We start from the raw sequence: 10,768 nt of genomic DNA, 5'->3' as shown, positions 1-10,768 counted from the left end.
CCCTGTTGATGTCTGGATCTTCCTGGACATCAGGAAACTTTGCTGCCCCAAACTCAGACCTCAGGTGTTAGCTGTTTCCTCAGCAAAAGGACCTGTGGAGTGGTTGCTCCAATGTTGTGCCTCAGGGTATGAGAGTGGGAAGGGGTAGCCTGAGCAAAGGGCCTACAGAGCAGACCACAATGCCGCTGCCTTAGCAGCTCTGGGACCAGGCTCACTACCACGGAGGAAAGAGGGAGGTTTGGAGGAACCTGGTGCTCAAAACCCCTCTTCACTCCAGCCGCCTTCCTGCCTCAGGCACAGCTTCCTCTCCCTGGAAAAGCTCGTCTGGGCTACTGTCTCCGCAGAATCCTCTTCACGCCTGGGGACAGCCACTGCACTCCTGCGGCAACATTTGTTCTCTCTCCAGCCTGCGTCCTGCTCGGCAGCAGCCAGTCATAGATTCGTGCACTTCACTCAATTTGGGGGATCTGGGCTCTCCGCCTCTGCGGCCCACACCGCAGTGCCCAAGTGCCCACCACACTCCTTAGTGCCCAAGGGACCAAGAAGCCCAGTGCAAGGAGAGCAAGTTTGTGAGTGGTAGGGATATGTGGCCGTGTCCCGAGAGCCACGAGGACCTTTCTACAGTCAACAGTGGGAAGTTGACCACCTGTCACGGCTGGCAGAGGCTGGACCGGGCCGCTGGTTAGGAAGCTCCCTCCCCAGCCTGTGAAAGTGCACAGGATACTGGAGCGGGCTTCTCCCAGCAGCGGATCCTCGCGTGGGTGCAGGCAAGGTCAGGTGCGCATTGTTCCCACAGACCGAGTTCACCAGCGGAGTCAGACCCGGGGACGTTCTGTGTAGCCGAAACCGGCTGAACGTGAACCTAGAGCCATAACTGGCGAGCACACGATGCCGCCGAGCACACGCATGAACATGAATATCTTGGTTCCGCGCTCGCAGTCCCCTCGTTCCCGCCTCCCGCTCAAACACTCAGGTTGGCGACATGCTTGCACTCTCCAGTGCGGGGACTTGCGCTCCCCGCCGCGGCCCAGGCGAACCCCGCTCTCCCTGTGCCTCCCACCCCAGTCCTCCAACCCTATCCTCTACCTCCCCAACCTAACGACATCTCTGTGGTCTGCGCTCCCGCCCTGGCGAGCAGGTGAGAGGCGGAGCTGCAATGCCCATCCCGCGGCGGTCAGGTGCCAGGGAAGAGTTTGGCGACCAGCAGGGCTGCGTGGATTTCGGGCAGCGCCAACTTTCTGCCTGTATGACTTTGGGCAAGTAATTTCATTCCTCTGAGCCTGTCTTTGCACCTGCAAAGAGAGCTATAGATCCCTTCTAGGTAGAGTGAGTGTGCTGAGGACCCAGTGGGTGCACAGGGCACCAGGCGCACGGATGCTCATCAGGCCAGGGCGCGCGCTCGCTGCAAATGGAGTTCCCCTGTGCGCGCCGCTCTGCAGCTCCAAGTGCAGCCTGGAGCGAGCCGGCAGAACCGCGGGATCCCTCCGGGGTGGGATAAGGGAGGGGAGCCCCCGCGGCCCCCTCCCGGCCCTCGGCGCGGCCGCGTGCGTGGTGTCATTGGCCCGGGCAGCCCGGTGGGCGGGAGGATGACATCAGCGGCAGGTTGGATTATAAAGGCGCGAGGGGAGTCACGGGCTCAGAGCGCACCCAGCCGGCGCCGCGCAGCACTGGGAGCCTGCTCGCCCTGCAGCCCAGCCAGCTTGCTCCGCACCAGCCTGCTGGTCTGCCCGCCGACCCGCGCGCCCTCGCTGCCGCCCGTCTGCGCCCCTAGACCCCAGCGGCACCATGCATCTCTCCCAGCTGCTGGCCTGCGCCCTGCTACTCACACTGCTCTCACTCCGGCCCTCCGAAGCCAAGCCCGGAGCGCCGCCGAAGGTGGGTGCTGTCGTGGGGACGCCGAGCCTGAGAGAGTCGTGGGAGGCTGGGGGCTTGGAGAATGCGGCGCGCAGGACCCAGGAGAGAAGGAAGGCAGGCGGCTCTCTCCTCCGAGATGCGCGTGGGCGAGACCCGGGGAGCCCTCGAAGCGCGGACTCGGGGGTCAACTCCCCCAGCCTCCGGAGAACGCCGGCCCATGCGCAGCCCCCTGCCCCAGCGTGGCCTGCCGGGCGAGCAGCAAAGGAGGGGAGGGCAGGGGGCTTCCGGCGGGAGCGGAGAAGGCGGCCGCGTGGCAGGTGGATGCGGGGCCAAGCTGGCCGGCATCGGTGGGGGCGGCTCTGGGCTTAGGAGGGACACCCCGCGCCGGCGGGCGCGTGGGGCTGGAGCATCAAAGTCCCCTGTGCTGCAGCCGCGCGTCCCTTCACCTGCCTGCTCTTTCTTCGGACAGGTCCCGCGAACCCCGCCGGGAGAGGAGCTGGCCGAGCCGCAGGCTGCGGGCGGCGGTCAGAAGAAGGGCGACAAGGCTCCCGGGGGCGGGGGCGCCAACCTCAAGGGCGACCGATCGCGACTGCTCCGGGACCTGCGCGTGGACACCAAGTCGCGGGCAGCGTGGGCCCGCCTTCTGCACGAGCACCCCAACGCGCGCAAATACAAAGGAGCCAACAAGAAGGGCTTGTCCAAGGGCTGCTTCGGCCTCAAGCTGGACCGAATCGGCTCCATGAGCGGCCTGGGATGTTAGTGCGGCGCCCCCTGGCGGCGGTGAGTACCGCCGACCCCGCGCCCAGCCCCAGCCCGGCCCGGCTTTGCTCAAGTTGTGCCAGGCGTTTGCCGGCCACCCCCTTTATTATCCCCCTTTACAGACAAAGAAAGCGAAGGATAAAGTGATCGGGGAACTTTGGCAAGGTCAGAAATGGCTCAGCCTGGTTGAACCCACCAGGCTTCTTCTAGAGAAGCAGAAACAGGCTTGGTGGCGTCTCACCCACCCCTGCACCTTAGCTGAACTAGCAGCATTGGCCCCAGCTGGCCAGCTGGTGGGGGAATTGAGGGGAGATCATGGGTTTGTGGGAGCAGAGAAGGAAGGTTACACCCACAAGTCCAAGGGACATTGATCATCTGCCGGCCACCATGCCCCCTGTAGCGAGAGTAGCCCTCTGTTGGCACCGTCAGGGCGCCCTTCTGCCTGGGGCACTCCGATTCCTGTCCCTTCTCTAAACCCAGGCAGTGGGCAAACTGGTCTATCCAGGGTCCTGTCCCTTCTCTAAACCCAGGCAGTGGGCAAACTGGTCTGTCCGGGGAGCTGCAGCCCGGTGGCTTCAGGGGTGAATCTCAGTGCTTGTGGCACTATTTCAGGGAATAGGAAAGATACTAAAGTAAATATTTTTTGCCCTACCCTCAAACTCGACATGTCCCAGAGTCCCTCACCAACCCTGTCCCCCGCCCAACTGGTGCTCTGGGCTCCGTTTCTGGTGTGGGATCTCACCCCGCACTAGGGCTGGAAACCTCTGCCCTACCGTCACCCCCTGCCGGGTGCCGCATGGTGGTAATTTACTGCTGCAGAGAGCCTCACCTCTCCTCTTTCCCTCCTCTCTATTCCTGCCGCCTGCCTGTGCCCACTGAATAACAGCATCCCAGCCTCTGACATTGACAGTCATGTGCATTAGGATCAGGCTCACTCGGCTTTCTCCCTTTCTTGCCTCCAGCTCAGCAGCTGCCACTGCCTGTCCCACACTTTGACTGTCCCATCCCAGGCCATGGGAAAGCTGCTGTCTCCACCCCAGAAACCCTTGTCAGTGTTGGGTCTTCCCCCGGAGGGAAACAAGAGCGCCTCTCCAGCACACTGTCTCTTTTTCACAGTACAGAACACTTTTTCACAGTTTGTGAACCCATTCACCTCCCCGTATTGAACAGCTTAAGGGCCAAGTGCTGGCCTAAGGCACTCTAGGACCCACTGCACCCCGTACAGACTCAGAAATATTTGTCAATGACCAGAGAAACCAGCACACCCTAGCCCATGGCCACTCCCACCTGCCCTAGGTTTTAACCAGTGCCCTTCCTCTCTTTGCAGCCAGACCTCCCTCGGCTGTGGGCTTCTCCCCAGTTCTGCAAAGGCTGCAGTTGTCTGTGATCTTGACTCTCCCCTGCACAGGGAGAAAAATGATTCTGACACTTGGGGACCAGCCTTCAGTAGCTACCCTTGGAATGCCTTTCCTCTCTTCTCTCCTGTCTAAACAACAAAGAGACGGAGTCTGAGGCCTCAAATTTTCAGTTTGATTTAAGCATCAAGTTCAAACTTTAGAACCGGAACAAATGTTAGCGACTCTTCCATGGGTTCGTACCTGGAATGCGCATTCCCATAGGGGCCTTGTTCTTGGGCCTGGCTGTCTGTGGTCACCAAGTGATGACCAGACGGGTAGTGAAAGATGCTGTGTAGGAGGAATCCACATTGCTAAGAATTCTCAACCCCTTTGATCAGGGGGGTTCATTAATCTCCTACTAGCTCTCTTAGCATAGATGAACACTTATCATCAACATCCTCAACACCGGCTTATGCCCGACACCAGCTGTTTTATTATTATTTGGGAAGGGGGGTGTGGATTTATTATTTGGGTTTTTTAAATGAAAAATAAAAACCCTACCCTCACTGCCCCCCACTCCCAGTGAGAGAGCAGGCTCCTGGTGGTGATGCCCAGGATATATCACTGGGGTTAAAGGGAAAGACAGCTTGTATTTGTCACATTAATGAAAACTCTTTGAGGTTGTGGCCGTTTCTCCACGCAGGGGGTGACTCGGGCTCTAAGCCACCATAATGATGGTCGCTGATGGTTCTAGGTGTTGATTGTAAAATGCTAATGACAGAGACCAGCTGTGGGTGAAACCTGAATGAATACTTTGCCCCTGGGGCCCAGCAACATCACAGACAGCTGTCATCTGTGTAAACTCATGGCAGAGCCAGAGAAGGGAGTGGGGGAGGGTTCATCAAGCCATTCTGGCCCAGGTCTCCTCTGTGCATGCTGTCCTTTGGGAGAGCACTGAATGCCCCAGAAGGCCACCTTCCTTGGGCCCCGGGGGAACCAAACACCCATTAGCAGGGAGTTTTCCCTGACAACACTCAACCCAGAGCCCATGACTATGCATTTCCCCAAGGCTGGTGTGAGACACCATTTCCTCTGCTTCTGAAGGGGACCTGGACCCACACCCTTTCCTCTGCACAAGCAGCTAAGGAAGGAGGTGCTGTTTACTGGGTGGTGGCTGAGACCCAGACACTGCCGATGCCCAATCCGAGGCTCCCTGTTGAATCCAAAAGCCAGCCCTGGGAGGTGGCTATTATCCGATTTTATGGGTGAACACTCCCAGCTATCCAGGGTCATCCAGGGAGTCAATGTCAGAGTAGAGATTTGAGCCCAGGATTCCTGATCCTGAGATGTCTCCCTTCTCCTTCCATCCACAGTCACTCAGACACACGAACCCAGGGCGAGCACTGACTGAGGGTTTGTGTTGTAGCAAAAAGGATGGGGGATTTTCCATTCTCTTTCTCTCACTGCGCCTCCCTGAGTGCCAAGGGCAAGGCCTGTGGTTAGACTGGGGGAAAAAGGAGGGCTGCAGACACTCTGGTTCCACCTGTGCTGGGGCAGCAAAGCCGAAGGGGCCTGGGGAGTGTGTAGGGAGACGCCCCTCCCCTCTGCAGGAAGGCCTGGTGGGTTGGGGGTTGCGGAGGTCAGGGGACATCCCTCAAGCTGCTAGGGGAAGGGGAGGAAAGGTTCTAGAAGCACCCTGCCTGCTAGGATTTCTCAGCTAACGGGCCAGAACTGAGTGTCTGTGTTCACTCTGTGTTTCAGGATTGGGAACTGGCTCCGTTGTGCTGAGGTCACCTTTGGTCATCAGCTCCAACATCTGGAAACACCTCCAATGCAATGTGGCTTTTACATTTCTCTCTTTCTTTCTTTCTTTCTTTCTTTCTTTCTTTCTTTCTTTCTTTCTTTCTTTCTTTCCTGGTACTGGGAATACACAACACCAGCTGTTTTATTATTATTTGGGGAGGGGGTTGTGATTTTATTATTTGTTTTTTTTAATGAAAAATAAAAAGTTATATATTATATATATATTATATACATGAAACACACACACCTACACCGACTTGATGACAAGGGACAGTTTTTAAGAGACTGACAGAACCAGCTGTAAAACATTGCTGTTTGTAAATTCATGTCATGCATAAATGTATTTATGTTGTAAAGCTATTTATATTGTTTATAAAGAGATATTTATAAAAATTTTATTTATGTAACTAAATGAAAGAAGTCAATCGTTGTAATGTTTTTGTCCTAACTAGTTGAAAAAATGTAAAAAAAAAAAAAAAGTCATTCCATGAATATCTTGAAAACTGTCTTTATTTACTTGTTGCCTTTATTTTTTAGGACTTAGGCTGAGGCAGAGGGAGAATGTGAAGAAAAGGCGTTTGCCTCCAGATAGATGTGACAGCCAGATACCCAATTCTGGATTTCTCTGTGTCAGAATCCCCTGGAGGCCTTGCTAAAAATACAGATTCCTGCTCCCTCCACCCTCTGATCTACCGAATCTGACAGGACTAGCTGTGTAAGTTTTGTCCAAGTGATTCTGACCAGTTCAGCCAGGTCAGGAAGCTCTGCTCAAACACCTGACTGCTAGGAAGTCAGATGTTATGAATTAAATTAATAACGGCCGGGTGCAGGGGCTCACACCTATAATCCCAGCACTTTGGGAGGCTGAGGTGGGTGGATCATCTGAGGTCAGGAGTTCAAGACCAGCTTGGCCAATATGGTGAAACCCCATCTCTACTAAAAATACAAAAATTGCCGGGTGTGGTGGCAGGTGCCTATAACCCCAGCTACTCGGGAGGCTGAGGCAGGAGGATCGCTTGAACTTGGGAGGCGGAGGTGGCAGTGAGCCAAGATCACAGACTGTACCCCAATCCTGGGCAACAGAGCAAGACTCTGTCTCAAAAAAAAATTAATTTTGAATTCAGCTGACTTAGGGTCCTATAAATTTTACTCCATCTTCTGCTATTAGTGGAAGAAATAGCTGCTAACTCCCTCTCTGTTTAGGGGAGATTTAGAAGGTTTTTGCATATCTTGCAGAATTGGCCAGATCACCTTACGAATCTCAGCAACTCTGTTTTCTAGACTTGCTCACAAAGTCTGGAATGGATGGTAGTTTCTGCCTGCTAGAAGGACAGGTAGTTTCTGCCTCATAATGAATGCCATGGTCAGCTGGGAGCCAAGACCTCGGAGAGAAGGAAAGAGCGTTATCAAATTTCACATGTGTGGTGCGCTGTGCTTTGTGGGAGGGTTGTGGGTTTTCTTTTCACCTGAAGCCACTAACAATTACATTTCTTATGCCCCATGGAGTGATAAGTGTGGAATTATGAATATAATTTAGAATTTATGAACATAATTTAGATTAGAATCTCTTCTCCTAAAACCAGCAGGAAACTGTGAAATAATTCCGAGGTACTCTCACCACACGCTTGGTTGGATGACAGCCCTGTCATCTGCCCCTGTTAGGGGAAGGTGGGGACATACCCTCTTGGGCCAGTAACATCAGTGGACTGGGGGCACCCTGCTCAGGGGAATTGGGAGCAGGGATGCCCTGTGCACATGGGTCCGCAGACACCAGAGGAAAACCCACTGGGGAGGTAGCCAGTGGCACCTGGTCTTTCTGTGGGTGTTTGAGCCCTGGGACCTTTGTTCCAGGTAGGCCTCCAGCAGCAACCTCTCAAGTGTGTGAGTAGCCAACACAGTGACATTGCCCAGGTGAGAAATCCCCTTTTAGACATGTTCCTGGCTGGGCACGGTGGCCACACCTGTAATCCCAACAGTTTGGGAAGCCGAGGTGGGCAGATCACTTGAGCCCAGGAGTTTGAGACCAGCCAAGGCAACTTATCAAGACCCCCATCTTTACAAAAAATAAAAAATTAGCTGGGCATGATAGTGCCCACTTGTAGTCCAAGCTACTCAGGGGGAGGCTGAGGTAGGAGGATTGCTTGTGCCCCAGAGGCCAAGGCTGCAGTGAACTGTGATCACCCCTCTACACTCCAACCTAGGCAACAGAGTAAGACTGTCACATACACACACACACACACACACGAAAGACAAGACATGTTCCAGCTTCTACAACTTCCCTCACAAGTTCTCTCAACTTCCACAGGAGCCCCAGAGGACATTTCCAGTCCTCCTTCCTTGGGGACACCTGTGGAAGCCACCCAGGGCATGGCTACCTTCCTCTGTCCCACTCCCATCTCCGTGGCTGGAAGATCAGGGGCCCGCATCACTGACCCGAGCCTCACCAGTGAGTGCCCCAGCTCTCTGTGCTGTCTGCAGACCCCTTACACAGTAGGGAGGGAGCAGGGGTTGTCAGGAGGTGGCACTGCCAGCTTTGCTGGTGGTGAGGCAGGCACGTCTTCCCAAGGCCCAGAGGCAGAAGGGATGGCGAATTCTGGGATCTAGGGATCCCCCACTAGAAGCTAAAGGGTTTTCCCTGTGGACAGTGCCTGGACTGCCAGTAATCTGGGTCAATACGGCCTCTAGGGCCCAAGCTACACACACTGTCCTCCTAAGTGCTCTTGTCCTGCGTATTTGCCTGCAAACAAAAAGTACAGCCCTCCGCCGTCAAGGCCAGCCCCTCTGCCTGTTGCTTTAGGATACAGCCATACAGCCAGTCCTCCTCTTTTACATCCAGACCTGAAGTCCTGCAACTGCTTCCTCAGCAGCGACTGGAATATGTTGTCCCAGCCAGAGATTTTTGTGGGAAAGCCCGGAAGGATTGACGAATATTCAGTAACGAACAGGAAGTGTTTTGACACCTGCAGGGATGGCCCAGGTGCTGTTACCTGAGAGCTGCCAGACTTGGGCCTCTGTCCTGGCCTCCTTCCTCTTGGGATCCTCTAATCTCCAAGCTGCCTGGAGCACCTGTGGCTTCTCTCCCACCTGAGGTGACAACAGCCAGGGCCAGCTTGGAGAAACAGCGCCCAGGCGGGGCTCCCTGGAGTCCCGGTCCTCTCAAAACGGGCACCTCTGCAGTACAGGAAGACTCACCTTGATTGCCTCTTGGCCTTTAGCAAAGATCAATTGTAGGCGAGTCCCTGGGAAACGCCATGAGCCTGGGCAGGCCAGAGCGCAACAGAGGCAAAAAGAGTTTCGGGGGCTGGAGGACCTTGTTCCCTTTCCAGCAGCGCAGCCATTGGGGGAGTCAGGGAGCCCACGGGGAGGAGTCGCCCCGCCTGCTTGGTCCCTGGTGCCGCAGCTGTTGACATGTGGAAACCCTGGCCCAACAGCCCTAGGCCCAGGAAGCCCACCTTGGGCCCCCACACACGCCTGGAGGAAAGGCCCAGTCTATGAAGCCCATCTGAGGACATCACGTGGAGAGGCAGCACCCGTGACGCAGAGGTGGTGCACCTGCCATGGAGGCGGTGTGGGCCCTGGCCAGGTGGGGCAGTACCACTAGGCCTACAGCAAGTGGTCTGGAAGCCTGTCTTCCCCACCAAACAAGCAAGAGGGTCTCCCCTGACAGTCACCACCCCGCAAGAGTGGTGGGTGATAGGGTTCTGCACGAGTGGGACGCCCTGGGGGTGATCAGAGAGGCCTCAATATCCAGACCCTCTTAGTGCCTTAGGAAGAGCCCTTAGCCCAGTCAGGAGGAGGGGGAGTGGGGAATGCTGAGCGGCCCCAACCCTCAGTTGTGGAGGGTAAGTGGGGAGGAATTATCAGTCGGGGAGTCCATCAGAAATGGAATTTGAGGCCCAGCACAGTGGCTCATGCCTGTAATCCCAGCACTTTGGGAGGCCGAGGTGGGCGGATCACTTGAGGCCAGGAGTTCAAGACTAGCCTGGGCAGCAGGGCAAAAGCCCGTCTCTATAAAAAATACAAAAATTAGTTGGACATGGTGGTCCCCATCTGTAGTCTCAGCTACTTGGGAGGCTGAGGTGGGAAGATCACCTGAGCCCAGATTGCACCACTGCACTCCAGCCTGAGTGACAGTGAAACCTTGTCTCAAAAAAAAAAAAAAGACAACCGAGATTTGACTCCAATGGTTCACATGAAGAGCTTTAAGGAAGTGACAATTTCCAGAGTAGGGGGCAGCTGAGAGGGAGGTGCCTAATGGGAAGCCAGTTTCTTCCCTGGGGCCGAAGGGAGGGAGCCATCCTCAGCGCTAAGCTGGGTGCGGGGTCGTCCGGCAGGAGCTGTGCCACGGGGCAAGAGCTCCTGCAGGGATGTGGAATGAGAAAGACTTCAGCTTCTTTCTCCCCTCCCCTCCAGCCTCCTGCTGGTGTGTCCAATTGGCTAGAAACCAAGCAGCAAGCAGGAGGGGCCAGGGCAGGGCTGTGAACCACCAGCAAAGGAGGGCCTTGGTTGAGGTGTCAGCCAGCACTCCCTCTCACAGGGATGAGGCCAGACAGCAGGGCAGGGGCGGATACCACCTCTCTAGAGGCAATTTCTTATCTTGGTTGCAGAAGACAGGAGTGACCGCATCAGAAGCGTGGGCACAGCGTAACTATTAGGTCTGATCCTGGGAGTGACCTCACATATATAGCTGTAATGGGCTTGCCTGGTGGGTCCTCCCTCCCTGTCCCAGAGAGTGCCAGTTGACAGTGTCCCCTCCCTGATGGCAGAGTGTCTGATGTTCTCTACACGATCCTGGCCCAGGCCCTGGACAGATGCCATTTGTTGTCCAGTGAAGGGACAGTAGCAGAAATGTTTCCTGGCAAGCTCCAGTCAGTTCCTCTCCGGGACAGACCAGCCATAGAGCAGCCCGCCTCATCCCCACCATCCCCACGGTCTACTCTGTCCTGTTCGAAAATTTCAGTTTGTTTTTCACACCTCTGAGTCAATCTTCCACTACATTTTCTATCTCTTTGTAA

General features: G+C 55.5%; 1 protein-coding gene across 1 annotated transcript; it reads left to right on the top strand.

Moving 5' to 3' along the window:
* Positions 1-1,606: 1,606 nt before the first annotated feature.
* On the top strand, positions 1,607-6,253 carry LOC105473924 (natriuretic peptide C). Its single transcript, XM_011728125.3, has 3 exons — positions 1,607-1,875; positions 2,324-2,634; positions 5,712-6,253. The coding sequence occupies exons 1-2, from the start codon at positions 1,786-1,788 to the stop codon at positions 2,612-2,614; spliced, it is 381 nt and encodes a 126-aa protein (XP_011726427.1). The 5' UTR covers positions 1,607-1,785; the 3' UTR covers positions 2,615-2,634; positions 5,712-6,253.
* Positions 6,254-10,768: the final 4,515 nt, after the last annotated feature.

Source organism: Macaca nemestrina, chromosome 11, assembly GCF_043159975.1.
Source record: "Macaca nemestrina isolate mMacNem1 chromosome 11, mMacNem.hap1, whole genome shotgun sequence".
Lineage (NCBI taxonomy): Eukaryota > Metazoa > Chordata > Mammalia > Primates > Cercopithecidae > Macaca > Macaca nemestrina.
Note: the sequence above shows the minus strand (reverse complement) of the source record. Positions and strands in the feature narration are given on the sequence as shown.

Excerpts from the sequence above, each read along its gene's own strand:
- LOC105473924 (XM_011728125.3), top strand. The coding sequence starts at position 1,786 with ATGCATCTCTCCCAGCTGCTGGCCTGCGCCCTGCTACTCACACTGCTC. Across the intron at positions 1,876-2,323 it reads AGCCCGGAGCGCCGCCGAAG|GTCCCGCGAACCCCGCCGGG; the intron begins GTGGGTGCTGTC and ends TTCTTCGGACAG.